General features: G+C 42.6%; 1 protein-coding gene across 1 annotated transcript in view; it reads right to left on the bottom strand.

Annotated features, from left to right (window-relative positions):
* Positions 1-27677, bottom strand: part of LOC131474213 (adhesion G protein-coupled receptor A1) — a 134689-nt gene that overhangs the window by 76383 nt on the left and 30629 nt on the right. The window contains exons 6-12 of the mRNA XM_058651976.1: positions 27295-27458; positions 16391-16604; positions 7704-7868; positions 4601-4820; positions 3321-3470; positions 2005-2166; positions 1539-1772 (exon numbers count right to left, since the gene is read on the bottom strand). Coding sequence (XP_058507959.1) covers positions 1539-1772; positions 2005-2166; positions 3321-3470; positions 4601-4820; positions 7704-7868; positions 16391-16604; positions 27295-27458 — 1309 coding nt within the window. The remainder of the gene's footprint in view (positions 1-1538; positions 1773-2004; positions 2167-3320; positions 3471-4600; positions 4821-7703; positions 7869-16390; positions 16605-27294; positions 27459-27677) is intronic.

Below are 27677 nucleotides of genomic sequence, written 5' to 3'. Positions count from 1 at the left end.
TTTAACTAACACATAGAGAAGCAACGTTTTCTTCTGTATTTAATCTCCTCAGCATTAGGAATTTTAAATAAAGTGGCAGAGCTTTTCTGTGTGGTTTTTGCATCAAAGGTGAGACACATATTCGAGCCAGAGACACCTCTATATCACCACTATTATTATTAAATGTGTGAAGAGGAGAAACTCTACATTTACTTAACACACTTTAACAAAGTTCCATATCTTATCAACTCGGACCCAGACACCAAATCCGACTATATAAGACGCCATCCATAACCAAAATGAATTTTACTCTTCCCAAACGCCAGTTATCCCTTCAGTCAGCATGGCAATTGCTGGTTTGAGTACATTTAGAAGAAGGTCTGTGTCACCAGCACACCGACACGCCAGAATTATTGGACAAACACACTTTGGGCCACACATTTCATGACAAAAGAGCCCCAGGCAATATTTTGCAAGCACAGACACTTGACATGAGGCAATGGTGGGGGGGGAGCGTTGGAGTACATCACATGTCAACAAATCCTCACATATTTGGACTTTATGAAAATAAAACTGGGAGTCACATTCTCAGATATGCTGCTCAAAGATAGAATGCCAAGACATGAAGAGAAGCCCGTGGGGTTGTGCCCAACAAGGCAGCTTCAGCACAAAGAAAACAACTGAGTTTTCTGGTCTTAACGTCACTGTGAAATGAACCCTGTCACAACGACAAAACGCGGGCTCAGACATGTTCCTGTTAACCTAAATTAATGTTGCACCTAATTTGATAAGGTGCATTTGGTAGTGGTATCGCTGACGTTGCTCATCTTACACATAGCCTGAAGCTAGAACTAAAATATATTATTCCAAACAAACCACAGCGCCTTGACACCATCTCACGGGAGAAGATGAAGGATAGGAAATAAGCATGCGGACTGCAAAGTAAACACACGCGCGCACACACACACACACCGATACACACTAACATGCACATTGGCGCGAGGAGAGACAAGTGTTTTGCCTGCAGAGGTTTGCCTCAAATCTGTTTATGTGATGTTTGTCAAGCACGGTGGCCGCAGCTGGAGCCACGGAGCTGCAGCTGATTTAAAGTGACGAGTGTTCAAGGCCATCTAATCTATCACAGGGGAGTGGCCCACATTCAATGACTCCCAAATTACAATCCTATTTGCAGACCCCGGCCCTATTACAGCCCCACATATCAGCAGCTGATCAATGGCCCGCCGACAACCCAAACAAGGTGTCATCTTGCCAGGACAAATAGGCGACAACAGCTAGAGGGGCAGGTGATAATCCCTCTCGTGTGCTTCCACTGTTTCATGTTGGAGAATGAATGTTATCGTGCCTACAAGCTACTGTACAAGATGTAAGTCATATTATTTCATTCCCATGTGCTTTGTTTTCCATACTGTTCATACTCCGATCAAAAAATACAAATGAAGAGGCATAAAAAATATAAAGAAGTGAACAGATGTGCGTAAACAGAACAGAAAAGCATGTTTCAGAATATGTTTCGCACCATTTATTAACTTGCGCCTTACCTTGGTGAGACGACTCGCCGGTGAGGTGCTGTTGTTGACTGTGTGACACTTGAAGTTGAGCAGTGACTCTCCAATGGCATCCCGCTCTCTGTGTGCGCCCCTGTCAGAGTGGGAGTGGCCGTCAGAGAGAGGGGCGGGGGCGAATGGAGAGGGCCGCTGGAGCGCCGTGCAGGAGAGGCCAAGAAAGTTAGAGGGGCTGATCAGAAAGGCTTCCAGAGCTATGTTAGGAGACACCTAAAGGAGGGAAGACGAGAATAAGCGTGCAAGTGTTGGTGGGTGGTGGAAAGAGGGCAGGGAAAATCATTTTGAGCATATTTTTCTGTCTCAAGAGAAGAGAGAAATAACAAAGAAAAAGAAGCAATGTATTCTTATACTGTAAGTCCTTATTTTAACCTCAAGAAGAAAAGGAAAGCGACGCCACATTTAGACAGGTCATAGACCTTTCGCTTTGGTAGCCCATTTATACCTTAGAGATGACCTGATTATCTGTCGTCAGTGCCAGGTCAGCGATGCGCTCCACACACTGGACGATCCGAGTGCACGCTCGCGCTTCATTCTGGGCCATCCAGAGAATGTGCTCCTCTACTAGCATCATGTTACTGGCGATGTCTGAGATGTAGTCCCCCAGCTGCGGAAACACAAGGAGACAGGCTTGCGAATGGAGCATATTCACAAATGACACAAACAAAACCCCCATAAACTCACACATGCACGCACACAAACGCACACACAACTCATCACGCACACCAATCATATCCACAACAATAGGCACATTTATGCAATGGTGGCTTAATTCATTATACAGAGATTTAATTTAGATTAGCAGCTCTGATGGGGTGTAATTGCTTCCTTGAGATGGCAGTTAGCTGTTTACATACTGTACTTTTCATTGTTGCTTCATTTGACTGTGCTTTGTGGCATGAATGCGAGTGGTCTCCTCAGCATTGTGACTGTAATGATGAATCTAAAGGTATTAATAACATCTCCCCCTGAGTGACCTGTGATGAATAGATTGGACAAGTGAGAGCTAATAATGATTCTGTGCACCGACTAAAGCTCAACACCCTTTGCCTCACACAACCTGACCTTCAGCATTAAATAAAGACCCCCGGTTGCCCCTAGCGGAGAAACTCACTGAAGGTAAAGATACAGCTTGCATTCCCCCCCCCCCCCCATAGAAGAGATCCAACTTCATAACCATAATTGTCATTCGGCTCCATCACAAGACCAAATCTTATGAGTTGAAAAGTAAAGCGGCCCGGACTCGATCGAAGCACTGAGGCCAAAGCGACGGCATGTTGTCGTGTCTTTTGGGGCATCCGTCTGTCTCTAAGGTGTCCTTGTCTGCTTGCTCGGATTTATTTATTTATCAGCCTTTATTTAACCAGGTAAATCCTATCGAGATTAAAAACCTATTTCCAAGGGAGATCTGCCCAAGATAGGCAGCGTCACATAAAGACACATATAGCAAAGTTATCCAATCAAAAACACAGAATAAAATCAATGACGAATAAATAAACAAGGTATGATAAAAATTCTAAGAGGCTTTTGAGAATGTGTTGTTAATTGTTGGTGAGCTGGTCCACACGTTTCTTGATAAATCTCCTCTTTTAATGCCAAACAAAACTGATCAAGCATCATGTATGACTTCTGAAAATTGGAGTAGTAAGTGCTGTAAGTGGTTCTCATTAAATGGGCATTTGCGTCACCTTAATGTGAGGAGTCGCACTAGATCGTTGCACTTCATAGTCCCAGCTACTATATTACAGTGTCAACTCTTACATCTCTGCGTTTCTCCACCAGCCTCGTCAGTCTCTCCACCAGGTGTGTGACAAAGATGACGTCCATGACGTCAGTGAAGTGTGCCGCCCTGCTGGTGAAGGCCACCAACTGCTGGCCTAACGGCTGAGCATTGGTGGTGTTTATTGTAATCTGGAATTGATTTAAAAAGAGAAAAGAAAATAAATACACAACAATTACAATTCAGCACGACATAAAACTGCTTCGACAGGACGATAAATGCCACGTGTGTCTTTTGTGAGGTTGACGTGGTGCAGTAATTACAGGAGTAAGCTTGTCAACACGTGGAATTGTGTACACAAGCGCATACATGTTGGTCCCTTTTCAGACCCGGACACCTTGTCGACAGCTGTGCGACTGTTCACATATGACATTAACATGCATCCTGGATGTGACTCCTGTGACCGCGAGATCAAATCTGTTGTGTTCAAATACACGCGGACTTCATGTCTGTTTGAGGAATACATTTATGTTTTTGAAGAGTCGGAGAAAAGTGTCAGGAGCAGCTTGAATAAATCAATGCTACTAGTACATGAAACAGGACCTTAACCATTAGAAAAAAAAAGGAATCATATGTTTATCAGTGTTAATATTTTGGTTCTGATAAGACTAAATTAGAGCTGAAACGATTAATCGATGAATCGATTAATAATTGATGACTAAATTAATCGACAACTATTTTGATCATCGAATAATCGGTTTGAAGCTTTTTTCTTAATAAAACAAGATTTCCGATTGTTTAAGCTTCTTAATGTGAATATTTTCTTCATTTCTTTGCTCTGAATAACAAAGAAATCATTAAAAGTGAATCATTTTGGTTTGTGGACTAAACAAGACATTTGAGAACATCATCATTTCCAGGTTTGACGAACACCAATCCACATTTTTTTAAGTTTTTCTGATATTCTGAACACCAAACGATTAATCGATTAATCGAGAAAATAATCGACAGATTAATCGATTATGAAAATAATCGTTAGTTGCAGCTCTAGACTAAATATTACTGTAAAACAGCAGTGGGTCAGAGTATGCAGGTTCTGATCCATCCTGAGACTGGATTCCTTTCATGCATGTTAAGAAATATGACCACGTGTCCCAAAACCACATCTGAATGTGGTTTATGTAATGACCCATTCAGGACTGATTTTAATATCAGATCATACAAACAAACTCCTCAATAGAGACGTTGGTTTCAGTAATCTATGAAGTTATTACACTATGATCACAACTGACTGAATGAAAATAACAATAATAGTAAATACCTGGGTGAGCTCATGCAGCACCCGAGTTAGCTCACTGGCATACGGGCACTGGGTGTAGTCCTCCTCCGCCCACCGTCCAGCCCGGTCGCAGCGCCTCCACGCCTTCTTCTCCCTCTGGCTCGAGGGGCCAGGAGCGTTGCCAGAGGGGTGCGGGGCCGAGCCAAAGGTAGCGGGAGCACAGGGCAGGAAGGCCAGGATCCCGGCTAGAGTCTTCGTCCACCTGCCACACCAGATATCTCCAAATTATCAGGAGGAGTGACGTGAACTGAAGAATGTACACTCGCTGCACCAGATGGCAATTTCATACTCCCTGTGCCTAGCAGATTATTCATTTGCATATTTGATTTACAGCTTGCTCTGATTATTCCTGCGGATGACTGCCAGATTCTGACACTTGATTGTAAAATGATGTGTTGTGTTATTGAGGATTTCTGACGGACTTTGCTTTATTTAGAAACCTCATGAATAAATGTTATTGTCTGAAGAAAAAAAAGAAAAAAAAAGGGGGCACTATACCAATTTTGCAAATACAGTATGTCTTCAGTTGTTATGCAGGAGCCAGAACTAAACTTATTTCATCAAGATTATTTTGGATAACAACTAAGAGGCATCATGTGTGGAGCTTAAAATTCTGGATACCATGACATCTGGTGTTTTGGTGTTTGACCATTTGCTTTTAAATCTTCTTCCTGGCAAGTACCACGGCTCTATGGATGTGCAGCACTCAAGTCAAATGGGTGTCCCTGTATTGTTCACCACAAATTGAGGATTCATGTGTATTTAAAAAGGAGAAACGCAATCCTTATAAGGGGGTGGGTGGGGCGGGGACGGGGGGGGTATGCAATCAGCCTCAAGTAGTAACTGCAAATGTTGTTTTTATGGCCATTTTAAAGTTCAGAGAAGTCTCCTCTGAAGCAAGAAATTAGACTTTCTCAATAATGTCATCAAGACCCAAGTCTAGGAGCTGGTCTATTGACCAACCTGTGAAAGTAAATGTTAATTTTAAGGTATGGTCTGTTGGTGTTTCAGTAAAACAAAGCTCATTTTAGTGTAAAAAGTCAGGCCTCCAGGTTTTGTTGTCTTGACAATGCTGTTCACAATCAGGGAGAAACATGGTGGAACTTTGTCACAATTTTCTTCTTAAGGCAGCGTCTGAATCTTTTGTCGATGTAATGACATTTTTACCCTTTTACCCCCTTTTCTCTACATGCACATTTCGCAATGGCGGCGGCGGCGGCAGCAGCAGCAGCAGCAGCTACTTAGTAATAAATGGCATTAATTTTGCCCCAGACAAAAAAGTTGCCTCATTTTCCAGCCCATTACTCCAGTGCTCCAGCAGAAACAAAGCCTCTGTTCTCACTGCACTGAAAGTAGGCTGTAAAGAGCAGCTGCTGGAAAGGAGTGTACAGAATAAAAGCACATCCACAGGGGAGGAGAGGTGGAGGATGTGACTGTGTGGTCATGGAGTCGTGGATGTCAGAGGAAAAACGAGCATGTTGAAGGGAGAGGAGATCAGGCTTTGTTGTTCTTTTAATATGAACCTTTGAGTTAACCGTCTGCTATAAAGCGGACATTACGCACAAGTATAACGTTTGAATGATGGGTAATGAGGCAGGTGTGAGGAAGGTGTGGCAGATTTGTGCAACAAAAATAAATCAGCACAATGCCACAGTCGGGCTCTTGAGCCTCACAGCATGTGGAGCAATAACAGCAGAGAGCGATCACTTTGGTTACATTGACATTTCACACTGTACATTTTGTGGCTGGACATATTTCTGTTGAATTTCATTTATTCGTAAAAAAAAAAAATGTATTTTGCTAGAAATCGTCTGGTATCAGCAATTACAGTACCATAGTGGGGAGAGTATGGTTTATTTATAGTCTGTCTGGCAACTAGGAGGTAGCTGAGCGCAAAAGGCGACAAACAGTCCGTCTCAGACACAGACACACCGGCGCTTCTCGTGGTTCAGATTCATATTTTGGATTCAAACAGCAGTGTGTAATCACTGGAATTAGAATTGAAATCCTGTGAAAGTTATATAAGCAAGCTGTCAATCAGTTTAACACATGCAATATGTGTAACCCGGTGTGACGGACCTGAACTAGTAGGACAAACGCAGATTTCTCCACTCAACTTTAAAGAGAGCCAGGGTTATACAAGGGAAGCTCACACTAAAATACTACGCTTACACTAAAATAAGTGAAATAATTATACTTTGTAGTCATTATTCATTTGCTAAAACGGAAAAGAGCAATGTTTAAAACTCAACTGTAGGTCCATATTCCCTTTCTTGTTTGTTTCGGTATCTCATGTGTCGGAGAAACAAAGGTAATCCCTAAACCTGAAGGGCACTCATGTTTCAGAGAACCTGGGATAATTCCTTAACCTAAAGTCTCACTTTACTAGTGTTGCTGTTGTGCGTGCGTCTGCCTTCCTTCCCTCCATCAATCATCTAAAACGCATCACTCTGTGTCACCACAGACATGAAAAAAACAACAAAAAACGCTGCTACACTGATAAACACTGAGAGTCGTGTGGAGCTGACGGGCTTGATCAGCATTGTGTGAACCCATTTATCAATGTTTCAATGTTACAGACGTTTATCTTCCAAAGCTGTAGTGTAGAACTTCTAAATAATAAACAAATGTCTCTCAAATTGCTTCAGTGCCAACACTACCCAAGACGAACAGGACACGAGTATTTGTGTTGGATTTTATTTCTACTCACATTTGTAAGAATATGTGGGATTTTAGGGTACCTTTCATTTCTCATGAATAAATACCATAATATTTAATAACTTCCTAGGGGTGTGACCCTATGACTCCAAAAAAGTGCCAAGTTATATTACCACCCATGTTACAGGGCAACAGGGCACACATATCTGTATTGAATTGTAGTGCTACTTCCTTTTTAAGAATATTCTGTATGTTAGGGCTTCTGGTGAATAGGAATAAATGCCATATTGTTAAAAAGCACACATATTATTGCTTCTTTCATGTTAAAGTATGCTAGTATTATAGTAGCAGATGCATGAGGAATACTGACAATGCTAAAGCCATTAGTCCGCACACGGTGGAGCATGAACACTGTGAGGCGACTCACCTGAAGTCACCCTTGTTATTGGTGACTCTGTCAGTTGGGCAGTATGGTGCTGACGTCTCCAGAACAACTATCTCCATTTGCTGAGAGGTGTTGCCACGGAAACTGGTCACCAGGCACTCCCAGATGCCAGCAATGGCCACATTAATGTTGGAGAGGATGACCTCGCTGGAGGAGGAGGGGGAGGAGGGGGAGGAGGAGGAGGAGAACATGAAACTGTGAGTCACCTTGTTCCTGTGAGCATCATATATGTCTTAAAAGTTATTTGTAAAAAAAAAAGGTCCTGGATAAGGATTTGTCCTGTGGTGTAGGGATAAAAGTAATTTTGGGATTAGTTTTGTGGAACAGATTTTTGGATGATTTGGATTCATTTTGGATTAAGTTGAGGATTATGGTAGACGTACGGTGAGAGGGTGAAAAGTTAGGGCAACATCTCAAGGATCCGGTCGTCCTCTTTATCTGCGCAGGAGCGTGACAAAATGTGTGTGCACATGTGGGCTTTCAAAAAAAAAAAAAAAGAAAAGTCTCATTCATTCAAGAGACCATGCAGTGACTTCAAATGTTGATCATTACTTATCTCATCTCAATGGTGAATGACAAAGGATAGTGAAATAGCGACTAAAAGCCAATGTGGGCCATTTACCAAGGCAACTAATCTTGAGGATTTTACTCATTATGAAAAAAAAAAAAAGAGTAAAACCGAAAAGAGATTGCTAAGCAACAGGCATTATCACCATAGAAATATCCTTTTTTTTTTGGAGAAATTCTTTTTTTTTTAAATTTCCAAATACAATGGGTTCTAATCAAACTCACACCATGCCTTCTGCGTTTGTGTAGTGTGTGTTTATTTTACATGTCACAGTATAAAAGTGGATGAAGTCTGAGATGGAATTTAGGGAACAATATTCAACAATTAGTGTGAATGGGAATTAATATTGACAAAAATACAACTAGCATCCCAGAAAACCATTCTCAAAGGAAATATTTATTAATGGATATTAAATGCCTTCTTTTATTCTGCTTCTCTTTCTGTGTCTCTCTTTTTGCTTTTAATAGTCTTATTATTGGTAGAATTATTTTCGCTGTGAAGATATTTTTCTCCCATCCCTGGTAAAAATCCAAGGTTTGTAATCCACTAAACCTGAATAAGGATTTACACCACATGAATATGCAACTTCTGCACAGAAAGGACCCAGATGGGACAAGTACATAATCAGTTTCAGTCTGGTAACCTATATTATTGTTAAATTCTTTTTTTCTCATTAAATCAATTGAGATCGCTCCTTGCACCTGTTTTGGCCAGTGTTTTGAGCACCAAGGAAAAGAAAGAAAGAAAGAGGACAGAGACTATAGCAGCTTGCATATCTGTAATACCAGCTGGCCAACAAATAAACCAAGGTCTCACTTGGACTAGAAAGCAAAAGCAAAAACAATCCTTCTTTCTCTATTTGCTTTCTTGTTCCCACCCCCAGACACATCGGACCAATACACTGGAGAAAAAAATGGCTTGTGATGTATTTTTTCCCCCCAAGTTTGGCTTGGATTGAACTCGGTGTGAAAAGAAACAAAACCACTGGAAAAGCAAGGCCATCGACTGATTTTGACCAGAGCAAATCTCAATCTCACGAATATCTCTGAGTGTTCGTCAAAAGCAAAGTTGAGGGAGCAGCTAAGTATGGAGGCGTCAGAGGGTGGCAACTCCATTTCCAACATTAGAACAACACATTACTGCTAAACTATCTTTCGTCTTTGTTATCTTTGTGAAACATTAGTAACTGACGAATCTGAAGTTACTTTTTAAGTTAAAAAAAAAAAAAAGATATGGAAAAATATTTGATAGTCACTCCAAAAAAAGAAAAAGAACTGAACTGAAAGTTGAAAAGTAGAATATTTAAAACCCCCAGAAAGTGTGGAATGATACAGGATCACTCTCATATTTCATGAGATAGTCCAGTACTACAGGGAACCGGACAGAACATAAAAGAGGCAGTAGGAAAAAATAATGAATACTGATATCCCACCAAGACTAGTGAATATAGATATATATATATACACACACACACACACACACACACACACAGGAGAAAATTCTGAAAGGGTAAACAACAAAGACCCATAGCGTATGTTGTGCATTTCTTCATTCGTCATGAGGGAAATAATAACGATAACTGGATGGGAGATAATTCAGTTCACTCACAATTGTGGACACTTTGCCACAAAGGTGCATAATCCCACCTGAGGACAATGAATTATTGTGCCTGGAGTCAAGAATAGTTTTAAAAACATTGAAAACAGAAAACAATTGCACAGAAAAATGACATATTCACCGTGTAGGAAATCCATGATTTGACATGGAAGTGTATAGATCCAGCTTTTTCAGGCAGCCTCAGTCTGTCTGTTTGATACAAGCTTGAGCTTCAGTCTACCACCAGTGGGGAGTATCAAATTAGCACTAATGATCTGAACCCACAAGAAAAGGTAACATCAATACAGTAAGATAGTTAAACATTTACAAATTAAAGCATATTGTGCTCCAGTTGTAATTCCTTTCCACTGCAGTTTGTTTTATAAGAGAAAACTGAACAGAAATCAAAGACACAAAACATAACCGTCTATGGCAGACTAATGAAAATGAGTGTGATATAGTCCTAATTTCATCTTCTGTGTTCCTCCAAAGCTCTCTTTTCTGATTTCCTAAAAGGCCTTGAATCAGATTTGTAAGCTTGACACAGATGCTGATGACATTCCGTGTGTGTGTGCATACGGTCGTGTCTACACAAGGGCATACATATCTTTTGTTTGACTCGATGCTCTGCTCTCAGGAGCGACTCCGACGACGGCTGTATGCCACATTCAATCAGACACTTAGTTTACGACGAGATTCAAAAGCTGTAACTCTAACCTCTACCTTACCTTCACTTGCTCGCTCTGTGTCACGCACGATATCACACATGCTTTTAATCTCTCCCTTTCTCCACCTCCTCCTTTAAAACAACATCCTCCCTCTTCCATGGGACGCAAGTTGAGTATTAAGTGTGGATGGGCTTCAATTTCAAACCCCCTGGGCTCAGCATCTCTTTACAGTTATATAACAAACCCGAATGAGGACATACGCCGTCTGAACACCTAATCTAAACAGATAATATAGATAACACGTCTGGAGGTCAAGTGGATGAACACATCTGTTCGTCATGCCTGTCAGAGTGCAGTATTTGGACAGGACTAGCATTACATAGGGACCGGAGAAACTCGGGAGTATAATTACATTGGCAGGAAAGACCAGTTTTCCATGTCGCACTCCGTGTATATGGTGCAAAGATTTTCCAATTTGCTTATTGATTGAGCAACAAAGAATGTGAGTTTGAGCATTAAACATCCTCCTCCACACTCTCGGACACCAGACAGACACAAGAGGCAACAATTTGCACAGGATTAGTGGTAATGTGCTTTCACCAGACACAGTTTTAGAAATGGGGTGGGATGAGGCGATAGATACACCAACAAGACGCCAAGAAATAGGTTGGACATATTCTTCTGATTCCACTATAATATCCTGTCACAGGGTCCAAATGCAAACCTCTTGTATGTTGCTCAAATCTGAGACAGGGTATTTAAGCATGTAGATATTCAGTTTGATTTTGTATGCTAGGTTTGTAATAAAAAAAAATGAAAAAAAGACACTCTACTACTTGGGATGTACATGTACTTTGTTTTAAAGAAACTAAATGTGTATATTGATGATGTGAGTACCTAGAACTTTGGTTGTGTTTGAAGTATAAAATATAGATTAACATTTACAAATAAATGATTTGTAGAAAGTTAATTATATGTCATCAGCCTTGTTACTGATGTACTTACAGGTAATACCCAGTGCAGCCTATGAATGTACATATTTTACAATACAATGAAACTTCAATTTACAATTACTAATCATGAAAATTCAGTGCAGACTGACCCCGGCAATGCTAGAAATCACTGGTGTGTGGACTGTGTTAATCTTCTGTTCATGAATAGTTGGCAAAGTGATGATCATATCACTTATTATTCTTTAAGAAAGGTTTTCACATAATGAACTATCAGTACAACAGTAGGTTTCATTGTACACTAGATAAAACTAAACAGATCCCTTTTTTAATTAGGCGTATCCGTATCTAATTACTTTTTAATTAGGTATATTAGGTATTCCATTTTTCTTTCTATAAAAAAAAAGCACCTTTTTTTTTGTCCCAGTAGAGATGATAATGACAGGGGTAAAAATGGGAGCTTTGTTAGCATAAACGGTGTGTGATTACATGCATGCAAAAGACCTGCTGCACTCTCACCATGAATAGTCTGCAGAAGGTACAGTTACATCACCGCTGAACACGGGCCAACTGTCTGAATGCTGGGAAACACACAGGGAAACACCTCCCACTCCCCACGGCAGCACATGCACACATCCAGCCACCCACCGCTCGCTCCTCTCCCTCTACCTACGCCCGCCTCTCCGAGGAGAACCTCACTCGTGAAGGTCTGCTCTCCCGCAGCCTAATCACACGTCTCCCAAGCGGCCCGGCTGCGCCCAGACAAAACAAGGAAAGCAGAGGGATCCGTCCAGAAGTCGGTCCACAATTTCCAAAAGAAAAGGTCACCGTCACACAGTAAACCTCCCAAGAAAATCGCTCTCGCATGTGAGAGGCAGCGGGGGCAGCGGCAGCAGCACACACGAGTCACACACACACACACACACACACAAAGCACTGACCTACATCCATCGTAACACTGCACCATTGTGGAGCAGTTCCCAAATGACTCATTAGAAGCATTTATGTTCACACACACTGATATTTAACGGTTTGTTTACATAATGATGATGCTGATGTGACTGCACACCTTTAAATACCCTGCTCTACCCAACAGCTTCACACGGGCTCCAGTATTAACAGAGCTGTGTTATTGTTCAAGTGTAAGGGTAGATCACGCTAAATACTTGACACCTGTAGAGGATGATGATGTTTTTTTTTTAAAACAACATATAACTGCATAGATATCTTCTGGATGTGTTCCAGTAAAGTCAAATAGAAATAATTATCCTCTATTGTCATTAAAGCATTGCTAAAACAACAAATCTAATGGTGGCCTAACACGTCTGCACAGTACTGTAGATACACAGTATGTTCATTTGAACCTTGCACAACTTAGATTTCTTTTGCAAAGTGATGAACACATAGTACAATAAAACATAAAAAAAAAATGTATATATGTAGAAATGATCAATTTGGAGCTGCATCAGGGATTCAGAGGAGGGGAAAAAAAGAAGCCCTAGGATGCAACAGAAGGCTGTGTGAGTTGAATTTTGAAAGAAAGTGAAGTTCATGTTTGTGAACAGGAGCAGAAAGTTCTGAATAAGAAAACAAAATGAGACCTTTGAAAAGATCATCAGCAGACACGCAAAGGATGTTGCGGCGAGAAAACGTTTACCTTTTTTCTTTTTCCTTTTCGTAACATTTTCCGAACCAGGTTTTTCAATTTGTGCAAGATTAGCCTGATTAAAAATGGAGAGGAATTAAGAATGAAGCAAGATACATCCAGAGCGTCTGCTGTACCTAGCTACAGGCCTCAGAAATGTTTTATTAATGAAACATGAATCACAGGCTGGTCCCACTGCTGCTGATAGAGTTGCTAACACTGGGAGCTTGGCCTGACATTATTACTCAGCAGGGGTTTGGCCCACATCGCACAAGTGCTGGGCCTCATGGGACCTGTTTTTTGGCTGCTGCTCACTGGGAGCAAGGTAAACAAAAGCTGATTGGCCCACCTTCCCCAGGGGGGGGATACGTAAGTACAAAGAAATACTAAACAGAAAACATATTTTAATAATTTAATGCACGCAAAATGACTTATAATGATGTTGTGAACGTCTTCTCTGGCCATTTGCCTGACACTGGAGGACAAAAAGGTGCAAAACAGCTTGGGTTCACCTTCAAAGAGGCCATTTCATCGAGGCTTTGGCATCTGTACCCGCTGCTGCAACAATGTGCGACCAATCCAAATGAGGACCTTAAGCCACATGCTAAATCCTGTGTGTTCCTTTTTTTTTCCCCGACCCCTCTAAGATAGGACATGCAGGCGGAGACAGTGTAAGACAAAAGGACATTTATCCAAGGTGAATGACATCAGCCATCGACCGTTATGACTAAGACATTGTCCACTGCGAGTAAATGAGCCTTCACAATGTCTGGCATGTCAAAGGCCAAAACATTAGTTACCATTTGCTCCCTGTAATTTTCTTTTTCTCACTCAATAAGAGCTGGATCAGTTAAGTCCCAGGACCCGTCTCTCAGCACTGTAATTTAAGATACAGCACGAGGCAAAGGGTGAAATTCAGCCCAAGCACGGCAGATTGTTTTTGTTGGACCGAGCTCTGCTATACACTCATCAGCTATGGAAATGATGTCTGCACCTTTCAGGTTGTCTATACAGCAGGCAGGCATTTTCGGTGCCAAGACCAACATGACCCAAACGGTTACACTTGGGGGAGAAAATTGCATTATTTGTGTACACAAGCGGAGAGCAGCGAGCAACTGCAGCCGGGGGGCCCTCATCAGAATAGGAGCAATGAGAAATCCGCCATGTTCTATTGGGACGCTGAGCTGAAAAGGTAGAATGAAAACATGGGAAAGAATCATTGCTGAGCAGGTTTGGGGGGGGAGCGATGGGGAGCAGAAGCGTTTGTGATGACAGGACTGGAGAAGCAGCAATGTGGAACAGGAGGCGACACAAGTCAATAATCACAAGGCACAGCAAACACCGGGTCAGTTCTCCTTACACCGACACTGAACAATGGACTCCTCTCTGAGGAGATTCTAGGTATGAAGCCAGGGCCCTTCTCACTACTTTTGCACATCATATTTACAGACTGAACTCCAAGCTACCACATGTCGATTCTTTATCGCCATTGTGTTGCAAAGCCACAGATTTGGTCCCACACAGCAAACTGTATGGACGCGCTATATTGCAAATAAAAGTCATTTAAAAATTGCACTTAAATTGTTATTTCAACCTAAATGAATGGGGTTTTTTTAAGGCTGAGCGGACAGCATCTACTTTAATTACCTTATAAAGTGGGACTTGTAAAATAGCATATTCATCTGTTAGACATGGATTATTGTGTCAGTTCTCTTCTTTATGTTCTGCGATTGTTTTCACAAGAAATCTGTGCGCACGATCTGGCTGTCAGACACAGACCTGGTCACCCTATAGGAGGTGTAACACTTTTCCCAAAACGATGCTGATTAAAGTGGCCAGAGTGAGTCGGAGCAGTAAAGCAGCAAACCGGAAAACCAAAGCAGATAAGAGAGCTTCCAGAGCTCTATAGCAAACTGAGGGAAACTATGATAAGCTGATAAGCCTCTTGGTTTGACTCTCCTCACATTACACTGAGTCGCTGGGTTGATTTTTAAAATATAAGCAAAATGCACATATGAATAATATCAAAATATATAATGTACTTATACACACACACACATTTCAGATGGAGGCACAAGATGCACAGTGTCACAATTCGTTACATAAAGTGTCTCACAATTGTGCTGACATTTAGTATTTCAGTGTTGCTTGTCGTTGCTAGGTTATGAAAAGTGAGTGCCATCAACGGGTATTGACCCATTTTGATGAACACCTCGACAAAAGCAAACCTTGCCAAGACGCATCGCTACTGAGACACAATGGCACCGGAGACACAACTGAAGGATCTCTTTCTACCCTGTAATCCAATTATTCAAGGCAGTGCATTCACCAGAAGGATCACAGAGAATGTCAAACAGTGAGCTGGGACCTAATGAATAGAAATGCTATTGACTGTTAGTGGCGTTTGCAGTCAGGGGAATGCTATACCTTCCCAGATATGAAGCAGAAATGTAGCAGGCGTTCTCGTCGCCGAATAAACCACACAGCAAGCGGCGTCATGGCCTTGTTGACACAGACAAACACATTTCTGTCAGCACTCTATCAATATTTATGTTAGAGAGGCCGAGTCAGAACAGGCAGCAGTTAAACTAATCCACAGCCGTGTGCTCCTGCATCTGAGCCCTGCTGCCTGTTGCATTATGACAAATGCATTTACCACCCAGCACACATACACACACACACAGACATTCAAACAATGACACAAACAACCATATGCACCACAGGCCACCCAAAAAAAAAACAAAGACAGGAGGATGAAAGCTTGCGGCAATGTCTTCCATCAAAAAATGTGGGGAAAAGCCTATGTCGCCGCTCTACTTTATCACCACAATTAGGATTCAGCATCTGTTCCTCTTAGTATGTGATCAGCCCAGCGCTACATCGGCACCGAGGGAGCGGCTGGGCGGCCAAACCTCCAGAGATGAGCTGCAGATCGCTCTGAGGTGTTGGCACGCTGCCATGCCAATTCTGCCCTGTCCTTTCAGATCCTTATCAAGGGCACCAGTCACAAAAGGTAAAGCACAGCTTCCACAGGTGAGCGAGGGACAGAGACGGACGCAGAGAGAGGTTTACGCCAGTGTGTGTCACATCTGTGTCTGTGACCCCAGTGACGTGTGCGAGTGTGTATTCTGTGTTTGTACACGTGTTCATGCCTCTTTGCATTTGCCTATGTATTTTGATTGGGCGTACAAACATCCTTCAGAGTGTGTGTGTGTGTGTGTAATCTCCCCTCCCGCATGTACCTGGTTAGCAGGCAGCAGTCATGCAGCAGAGTTTCCTCCACAAAGACACCCTGGTCTTCCTGCGTGGTCACAACATGGCCGTTGTGACGCCACCGCAACTCCAGCGACGGGTCAAGGTAGGAGACGGTGCACTGCAGGGGGAGCCGGTCACCGCGGAAAACCAGCTGCCTCTGAGAGGGGATGAGTTGGAAGAGGGGCATCTCCAGGGGTCCATCTGCAAATTGAGGAGATGATAAAGGTAAATGACAGGAAGGGCACACCAAATTCCTGAGGCAGGGAGGCAGACGAGAAGCAGCGAAGTCATTCTTCCATCCTTGAGTGAAAAAGAAAGGGGAACACTGGAATGATTACTCAATGGCTTTTCTGAATGATTTTCCCTGTGGTGCCGAGAAATAACAAACGAGGCCTTGCATGTCCGCAAATGTCACAAAACATCGTCAACACACACCGACATACAGTACAGCCTGTCAAGGTCACACACACACACACACACACACACCCCCCAACCATCATTTGCACATGTTGTTGCTGTTGCTGATTGAGATGAACAGCAGCTGATAAAGGAGAACAGCCTTAAGCACTCCCCTGGACTCTCCTTGACTCCTCACAATGTAAGCCTAGTGCAACACCAGTGATCGGATTACTTACCTTGCAGCAGCCCGAGTCTTCAAGGACTTTAACCAGAAAATATGCCAACAGCAACGATAACTGCAGAAGCCAGAGGAGAGTGTTTGGACCAGTGGCAGAATTATAAACTGTATATAAATATGGGCATATAGCCTTAAGGGTTGAAAAGTGAAGCCCATTAAGTGGGACAGACGTAGTAGTTAGCCACCAGGGTCAACTCCACTGGTTGCCAAAAATAACTCAGTTTGAATGGTAAGTTTATGGAAAAATGAGCCCATTTTCTCACCTGAAGTATAATGTCAGTAAACAGTTTCCTTAGGAGTCAATGGTCTCATTCCTCTTCAATAGATAACGTCAGCTTTGTAAAGTATGTTCCCATTTAGAGGAAGATAGATGACAAAGCCCAGCACATGCAGTATAAGTGAACATCACTGTGACCGACAGCTGGTATTGTACCAATAAGTCACCAGCTGCAGGTGATGTCTATGAAACTGTCACGACACTGGTCATTACGAATCTCAAAGGCTTCAAAATGTGAGTTCCTCAAATCATGACGAACGCTTGGATTTTTAGTTTTTACTTAATCTGGAGAGCATGTGTATTGTTTTGTTTTGTCTTCTGGATCCAGGATTTGCGCAGCACACGGGCCCCAGCTCACTGTACCGACATTGGAGCGAGTTCGTTCATACAAGGCCGGCCATTTCCTTGGACGTGCTCCAAAGAGCAGCAAAAGCAAGCACTTGTTTTCCAATCAATAGTGGATGCTGCCGCCGACTGACAGGCAATTTGATACATGGCTCATAAAGATCTTTTATTGCCTCACGCATTGGTTTTTTTTGCAAAAGAAAATAAAAAAATATTGAAAGATCCATGACAGGTGACGTGGCAGCATGTGGCACTGTTTCCACCAAGCAGGAGAAGAAAAAAAAAAAGCAAGAGTATCTTTGGCAATACACAGTATGTAATTGCAGCTTTAACAGGGCTTTGACCTCAATTTCCTACACAAGTAATCTATGATTGTAGGTGCATAATCAAAAGAACCATGCTTTCAAGGCGAACATCAAAAATCTGTTGATGACATCTCTATGTAATTACTACAGTTGATCCCGTTAAGACTGTAGTTTGAGCAGCAGTAGCTGAAGCTCCGTTATCTGCTGCCGGTGACTCACCCAGGAAGCAGCATGGGGCCAATGACTTGTCTAATGCTGATACTGAAACGGCACTTTGAGCCAAAGGATCAGAGCGTGGCTACTTGGCTTCAGGCCTGTGGACACCGCGAGAGGAAAGAGACAGTTAGTGGGTGAAAAACCTGGTCCTAATGAGGCAGAACCTCATTTCTGAGGAACTGGATACGTTTAGAGCTAAGATTGGAGTTGTGGTTAAGGTTAAGGTTAAGGTTAGGGAGAACGCTTTGTTTAGGCTGACTGAATGAATGGAAGTCAATGCTTGTGTCCTGATAAGAGTAGCTGAGTAAACCTGTGTGTGTACGATTAGGACAAAGAAAGAGCGATGGAGACTGAAAAATGTTACAGTCTACAGAGCACACTTTGATACGCCCCAACACGGATATTTGTTTTGTTTTCTTATATAAAGCCTAATGTATGTACAATAACAAAATATATAAATAAATAATATTAAACTTTTGAATGATTAAAATTAAGTTTCATTTTTTTTAATGCGTGAAAAACGGAATGGTCTTCCCTCAGAGAGACAATACGAAATTGAATTGATCAACTGCTATGCGTCAGCAAGGCACTTGTTAGGTATGTAATGTAATTGTAAAGTGTAATTGTAAAAGTACGTAATTGTTAACATGCTGTCACATGCCATCTGTCTATAACTATCACGATTTTACTGAAGCCTGTTTATTGGGCAAATCTGTTGATTGACCCAACTCTTCACACGCAGGCAAAGGTTTAACGTTTGCCAAAATTCGGAATATGAAATAAGACGATAGCGTCACTCTTGGACGGACTCCTGTATGTTTCTCTAAAGTCGCTTAATTATTCTTCCCTCAAAGCGACTGTTTAAAAGACGCGTGTGACTGAACTTCAAAGCGTAACATGACAGAGAACATTGAGTCATATTCGGTAATACTTTTATATCATTGGAATTATTAGAGACACACTAACAGCTAAAAGACTCACTTGAAGTACACTTGAAATTTAATTTAATTTAGTTTAATTTAATCTAATGACATGATGCTCTTAAAGTGCAGTTGCACTGTTGTGTCATCATGCAATTAAAAACAGCTATAGAAAGAAGAGACTTGTCCTGCAGCATATCATATGCCATGTGAGCTCCACACTTTGTGTGTGTGTGTGTGTGTGTGTGCTGTTGCTCTCATCCCAGCCTTGTTTAAGAACCACGGCAAATGAGTTAAACAGATACCTGGCCTAACCTCGACACAGGAATCTAGCAGATGATAGCAGGAAGCTGCGTGCACCCCTCCGATCCCTCTCATTTGCAGGCAGTACCTGACCTGTATCAGTGGAGGGACGGGGGCTCAGTGCTGGGCTGTATGGTGCAGACATCTGCTACCCATCACACTGGAAATGCTGCAGGAAGAAACAGATGCATCTTCCATGATGCATCATATTAAAAACAATGGGGAGAAATATCAAAGGAAAAATATTTATATTTTCAGCGGTGTGGAGGAATATCTAGGGATGCAAAATATTGGACTTTTTGCTGATACCAAGATATATAGTATTTTTATACTTATGTCGCAGCAAATGTAGATAAATTGGAGAAGAAAAATTATAATAGTTGTAGAGGGCGCCAGCATAGAAGTCAAGGAGGTAGCAACTGCCTACTACTGTAGTCATTCGCTAATATCTGCTGATACCAATATCAGACGTCGCCAAACTGCCGGCCACTGATTGGTCAGAGTGCCGTCACAGGAAGAGACGTCCGACACAAGAATCAAGCCGAACAATGCCGAACTGTAGATCAGTTAAAAAGACTTACCAATCCTAAAAAAGTAGGTTAGTCTCCAACAATTACCAGGGAAATGTCTAAAATCTCAATATTTAACAGAGGAGTCTGGTGTATTTATGGACAGCACTGCTGATTGCGAGCATCGAGCAGCATCACAGTGACCATAACCGGAGTCTGTGCTCCGATCATAGAGGAAGTACTGAACAAGGTGAGCTGGGACCAAAGTGGAATAGGGCCACAAGTGAAAACTGCTTGGTATGAAGTGAATGAATAGGGTACTGTGATGTGCTATGGAAATTCAGACAGTTCCAAACATGGCATTCGCAGGCTGCCTTATCACTGTAATCCTATAATGGTTACTTTAAGACCTGAAAGGAGCATGCCACATCCTGCCACTTCATTCCACTCATGGCTCTTTGTCCATGGACGACACAGAATTTTAACTGGAGTGACTTTAGTTTTCTCTGTGTGAATAAAAAAATCACACAATTCTGCTAAGAAACACTTGCCAGAGGTTTCTGGACTGGTATTTAAACACATAACCTGCAGGGTGGTAAACATGTACAGGCTCCAGACTGGGACACATTTTTCTTCATTGGCTTTCTATAAACGCCCAACACGAAGGGCATCTTCATATAATGTCTCTTTCCTCACACATGCACAACACGCACCAACAACCCGGCAGAGTCCACCCCTAACCAATGATTTTCTCATTCTAGAGCAATATCCCCTATGTGGACCAGATGTGAGGAGAGGAGAGGGATGATTCTATCACATATGAAATGCAATTCCCTTATGGACTGCAGCACAGAGCAAGGAGATACAGCAATGCAAAGGGGAAGGAGGCAGACAGCCTGTTTACAACTTGCCTTTACGAAAGACTTTGGGATTTCTCATTACTGTAGCTGAACAGAATCTTAACAATAAAATTGGTAATTTTGTTCTGCCTACAATACTCACAAAATAGATTATCAGTAACAACGTGCACCTTAATATTTTCATTGTCATTTGTCTTAGTGTTTGCTCGATCTTTTCCTTTCTGCTCCTCTGCTGTAGGTAAGACCAACCAACAAACCATTTCTAGTTTTTATGTTAGTGTGGTGTGAAAACTTTCCAAACCTATAATTATAGGGATAGTTTTCTGCCAAGCAAACCTGATCTTTTCCTCCAACCGTATATTCAGACATTTTCACACCTGGCAATAGCCCAGTGAGGGCTGTTTACAACATGGCGGCGCGGATGCACGCAGCGGCTCGAGGCTCTCGGCTTTTTAGGTTTGTTTTCGTGTTTTTGTTCGTGTTTACACTTTTTATCCGGAGACTTGAAGCTTTAACACAGTACAGTAGGGCTGAACTGTGGGCTTTGGGGAAAAACTCCGGTCTTTACCCACCTCCAAAGCCGGATTTTATCCCACCCGAACTACAGCGGACCACAGAGGCTCTCATCATCCCCCCTCTATGGCCCAGGAGACGGAGGAGACAACGTAAACAAAAGCGGGGTAAGCGGAGCGGAGTGCGTGCTAGGCTACTTGCTAAACCACACAGACCGGCACTGCCCAGTCTCCTCCTCGCGAACGTCAGGTCACTCACCAACAAACTGGACGAGATTCGACTGAGAATCGTCTCACGGAAGACAAACAGCTGTGTGGCGATTTTCACCGAGACCTGGCTGGATAATAACATCACCGATGCAGCGGTGGAGCTGGCGGAGCGCTCTCTGTTCCGAGCCGACAGGACTGCAGCTTCAGGCAAGACCAAAGGCGGAGGTTTGGCACTGTACATTCACAACTCGTGGTGTACAGCCACGAGCATAATTGGAACTTTCTGCTCCCCCGATTTGGAATATCTGGCAGTGAAGTGCAGACCGTTTAAACTGGTTAGAGAACTCACCTCTGTCATGATCATAGCAGCCTACATACCACCGCGAGCTAATGCTAAATTAGCACTGGAGGAGCTGTACTGCCTGATTAGCAACCAGATGAACGCTAATCCAGAGGCGGCTGTGATCGTGGCGGGGGACTTTAACCATGTGGAATTGAAAGCTGTTCTCCCCAAGTTCTACAAATTCATAAACTTTCCAACCAGAGACTATAACATACTGGACCAGGTTTACTGCAACATCAGAGGGGCATACAAGGCTACAGCAGCTCCTCACCTCGGCATGTCGGATCACATCTCTGTGGAACTGATCCCTACATACAGACCTCTGATCTGTAGGACCAAGCCCACCACCAGAACCGTTCAGGTCTGGACTGAGGAGGCTTCCTCAGCCTTACAGGATTGTTTTGAGAACACAGACTGGGGAGTGTTCAAGGAAGGCGCTGACCTAGAGGAATACACGTCATCTGTGCTGTCCTATGTTCACTTCTGCACTGATGCTGTCCTACCCACGAAGACAATAACGTTTTTTCCTAACCAAAAACCGTGGATGGACAGCACAGTGAGGAACCTGCTAAAAGCCCGGAATACAGCGTACAGGTCGGGGGACAGGCTGGCGTATAGCAGGGCCCGGAAAGAACTGAAAAAGGGCATCCAGCTGGCAAAACACCGTTACAAGCAGCGCATTGAGGAGCACTTCAATGACAACAACCCACGTAGTATGTGGAAAGGCATCAGGACCATCACGGACTATAAGCAAAGCGGCCAGCAGGTCAGCCAGGACCCCACTCTGCCTGACACCTTAAACAGCTTCTTCGCACGCTTTGACTCTCCAAGCAGCAGAAGGACTGTACATCTTCCTCAGACAGAGGTACAGCATCAGCCTCTCGTCCTGCAGCTGCACCAGGTGACATCCGTCTTGAGGAAGATCAACATCAGAAAGGCTGCAGGTCCAGATAAGGTGTCAGGTCGGACCCTGAAATCATGTGCTGAACAACTAGCAGGAGTCTTTCTGGACATATTCAACCTGTCTATGCAGCTGTCCACGGTCCCTGTGTGCCTGAAGTCCTCCATCATTGTGCCTGTGCCAAAGAAAAGAACCATCACCTGCCTCAATGATTACCGCCCTGTCGCTCTAACCCCAGTCATCATGAAGTGCTTCGAGAAGATCCTCCTGAAGTACATCAAGGACGCCATCCCTGCTGGGCTGGACGGCCTGCAGTTCGCCTACAGGGAGAACCGTTCTACGGAGGATGCTGTCTCGTTAGCACTTCATACGGCCCAGACTCACCTGCAGCATCCCGACACCTATGTTAGGATGCTATTTGTGGACTTCAGCTCAGCCTTCAACACCGTCCTCCCGGACATGCTGGCCCTGAAACTCCACAACCTGGGTCTGTCAACATCACTCTGCTCCTGGATAAGCGACTTTCTCACCAACAGGCCACAGGTGGTGAGGATAGGGGAGTCCACGTCTGCTCCACTAACCCTCAACACTGGCACGCCGCAAGGCTGTGTGCTCAGCCCTGTCCTCTTCACCCTCTTCACACACGACTGCTCTGCCATCCACTCCACAAACATGGTTGTGAAGTTTGCAGATGACACCACCATAGTGGGTCTCATCTCCAACAACGACGAGACCCACTACAGAGGAGAGGTCCAGAACCTGACCCAGTGGTGCTCCGGGAACAACCTTGTTCTAAACACCAACAAGACCAAGGAGGTCATAGTGGACTACAGGAGGTCCAGGAAGACTGTACACGCTCCGCTCAGCATACATGGAAAGGAGGTGGAGCGTGTAGACAGCATAAAGTTCCTGGGCATCCACATTTCCTCCGACCTCTCCTGGTCTGTGAACACTTCACACCTGGTGAAGAAGGCTCAACAACGGCTCTTCTTTCTCAGGAAGTTGAAGAGGTCTGGGCTCTCTTCCCAACTGCTCATAAACTTCTACAGAGCCACTGTAGAGAGCATCCTGTGTCTCAGCATGACAGTGTGGTATGGCAACTGCACAACACAGGACAGGAAGAACCTAGCCCGGGTGGTGAGGACAGCACAGGGGATTGTGGGATGCCGTCTACCTGATCTGGACTCAGTTTACACTGCCCGAGTCCGGAGAAGGGCAAGACGCATAGCAACAGATTCCACACACCCGGGCTATGCACTGTTTGTACCGCTTCCATCAGGAAAGCGGTACAGAAACATCAAAGCAAAGAACAATAGACTCAGGGACAGCTTCTTCCCCAGAGCTGTGAAAGCAATCGCCCCCCCACAGTGAAAACAATTTGCATCCCTTCTCTACATCCACCCCCCAACACACACACAAGCAGCCACACATACACCCACCCTCCCAAACACACCCCTGCTGACCCCCCCCCCCCCCCAAACCTGCTCAACTCTCCGTAAACTGGACCATGTTGCACTAAACTGCACTTTGTAGTTTTATACACTTTACTTTGCACACACTGTACTTTTATATTTTTACATTTTGTTGTGTCTCATTAAGTGTTAAGTCTCTTGTTGTGTCTATTTAAATGCCTTTCGTTATGTCTATTTAAATGTCAAGTCCTTCGTTCGTTATTTTTGCTATTTTATGTGTACCTAAAGCCGGGATTCTCTGCAAAAATTTCATTATGTCTCATAATGACAATAAAACTTCTTGAATCTTGAATCTTGAATACATGACCAGGAACGTTAGCACCATAAAACATTTTCAAATCAGTAAATATCGATAATTATCACGATAAACATCAGATGATTAAAGACGTTCTTTTCTCTTGTGTGAAACCAGTAAACTGTGGTTTTAAATGTTTTTATGGATAGAAAATCTTTGTTTATGCAATATATAAATACTATGTCAATATATTTTGAACCTTTGTGATATTGCGACTGAAAAACGTTATAAACCCATTGAGCTACTCAATAAAGATAAATAATCCTCAACAAGTGTTGCAGAAAGCACTTTGACAGCACACTGGGGAACAGTGGAGAGCAAAGCTTATTTTCCATGGATATTTCAAGTCTTATTTGGGGGCTTGAATTACCAGCTACAGTAATATATAGAGGGATATACAGTAATAGGGCAATGGTCACACAAAAGACTGCATTAAGAGACAAAGTATGTCTATGGCTTTCAAGCTGGCAATTTTTACACTCGGTTTGTCAAAGAGTTCACAGCAGGTGCAGAAATAACAGTAGAGAGGGAAACCTATTATCAGTGTGGATCTACTTAATCATGTTCATTGTACTAACCTCTTGAAAATGGGATGTTGCTGAAATTAAACTGCTTCTTTGTAATGAGAACTCTCCACAGGTACTTTTAAAGTGTACAGATTTCCCTTATAGATTTCTCTTTGTCAGAGATTAGAAAAATGTCTCTCTTAAGAAACCAACTGAACCAAAAAGTCGAAGTTCTTTTGTTTCCTCAATTAACAATCCTAAAAAAACAAACAACTGAAAATACTCTCAGATTTTCTGGCGGTACATGATTTAAAATATGCATCTTATGTAGTTTTTAAAAATTGTATCATGGGATACATGGATCTTTACACTTAAGGTACGTTTTAAATGCAGTAACTAGTAGCAGGAACTCGTGACAGTCTTCTGGTTTCCAGAGGTGACTCCACTAGTTGCAACAAGACGTCCTTTAAAAGAAAGTCCATGAGAAACTGACCTTATTTCTCACTTGATTTAAAACATCAGTAAATATTTCCATAAGTCTCAATCAATAGTTTCAGTTCTTATTCAATGGAGCATGATGTCATTTTTTACTATTTAAAGAAAAATTGGCAACAGTGGTGTCGGCCAAATCGCAATTGTGGAGGCTTCAAAACAGGTGTCGAGACTGTTATGGGTGACGTTGCAACTAGGATTCCACAGCAGGAACCAGGAACCATATGGAAGTACCACTTTGTTTTGGTTTTTTTAACCGTTTTTTTGCCCCAAATAAGGTCCTGTTCGGTGGTAATAGCAGGGTGAACGCTACATTTTTGATTGGTTGGAGCAATCGTCCCATTTTATTCCACTCACCATTTTTAAAAACCTAGAGCAGCAATCCAAACCACTTTTTTGTGCTTCAGTGTATTTAAGGTGACCAATCCCCACAACAGCTCATAAAATCTGCTCACATTAGAAGTCCGACAGTACACACATTTTGTGACCACGGCTGGGATGTCCTGATGTTTAACTAGTCCCACCACAGTTTTGGTAATGATCAAAAATGATCTTGCACAGTACCTCGTAAGTTACTGCCTCTATTCGCTACGCTGTTAGTTAACTTGTGCATTATGACAGCACTCACGCATTATCTCCACCAGGTGGAATCAATTTGTTCGCTAATTATGTCAAGCATTATTTAAGGACTGTGGGGAGGCTATCATAAATTACTTGACGCTATAAATTCAATGTAATGCAGTGACATAACTAAGTCTAAGTAGGTAGGACTGTTATTGAATAATATGGAATAAATATCTTTTTGGTGGGTAATTATATAACATACTGTAGAAGTCAAATCAATCTATGCATGCAGAAGTTAAGACGGCTAAAGCTGTACCTTCAACAAGTACTCCGGACCTATGCCACAACTTTTGTTTTTGGTGCTTTACCTTCACCAAAAACTGCAACAACTACAACTACTCATTCTGTCTGAGCTACCAAGATATACGACTGAAACATGTAGAGGAAACACTGCACAAACACTGGATGTCAGGAAGCCAATACATCATTGTACAGCCTGCCCAAGCACAAAAGGATTAGAGACCAGGGGCTAAAGTCTATTTATTTTCTAATCATTTCAGCATCAGCCAGTTTTACTAAGCTTCAGTAGGCCAGGCCTTCTGTCACTCACAAAACAGTGGGTAAATCAAATGAAAGCCTCAGAGAGAAAGATCCAGTGGGCATGAGAGATGTGGTGTAAAACTAAATGTTTTTTTAATATGTTAAACTGCATTGTGTAACTTTTGTTGATGTTATCATTCTAAACAGATACACTGTGGCCTTATTTGTATGCTGCATCCTTCATTTGAAAATGGGCTCTGTGAAGCAATACTATCAGACCAGCCTACTGGAGCTTTGTATGTATACACTGATAGGACCGGGGAAATGAGCATTTATACCATCAAACTAGCAATAGAGCAATAGAATTCCCTCCTGAAACATTTTGTGTTTGCAGCCATCTCCCGTTACTGGCGCTTTAATGTCACTTTTGCCTCTGTCAATTTTGGCATAAAACAAATCACTTGTCACACCGAGGCCACAAGAGACAAGATCAAAACACAAACACTGAAAAGCACAGAGAGAGCTGTGTGGAGCTGATCAGAGCTGAGCTTAATCAGAATTGAGTAACAGGAGATTTAAAGTCACAAAACTATTTATGGAAATCAAAACTTCCACTCTTTAAGAACCAGTAAATAACACCATCTACGTTATGTTAACCTCACACTGTCATCATAAAGTCCTTACCACATCTGAGTTGCTGTTCACGTAGGTTACGAAACTCCAGGCCGTGGAGGTGTGTGGGGAACACACACACCGTCTCGTTCCCAATCCTCACCGCGTTGCTTCGGGCCCAGAGGAGCAGCCACTTCAGCTGACAGTCACAGAATAAAGTCTCAGTGTGGAAGTGCCTTTGTGAGAAAAGCGGCAGACAGTTACATACTGTGTGTTCATGTTCCTGTCTCTGGATTTACACCTCCATTCATAGATTTAATTTGTTAAGCAGTTCAGTTAATTGAGTGTGTTTTGTTTTTTTGTCACAGCAGACATTTTTGACACATCACAACAGGAAAAAACACAGGTGTAATATATTTAATCAATGTCATGTTTTTCTGCCACTTCAAGGAATG

This window comes from Solea solea, chromosome 15 (assembly GCF_958295425.1).
Source record: "Solea solea chromosome 15, fSolSol10.1, whole genome shotgun sequence".
Lineage (NCBI taxonomy): Eukaryota > Metazoa > Chordata > Actinopteri > Pleuronectiformes > Soleidae > Solea > Solea solea.
Note: the sequence above shows the minus strand (reverse complement) of the source record. Positions and strands in the feature narration are given on the sequence as shown.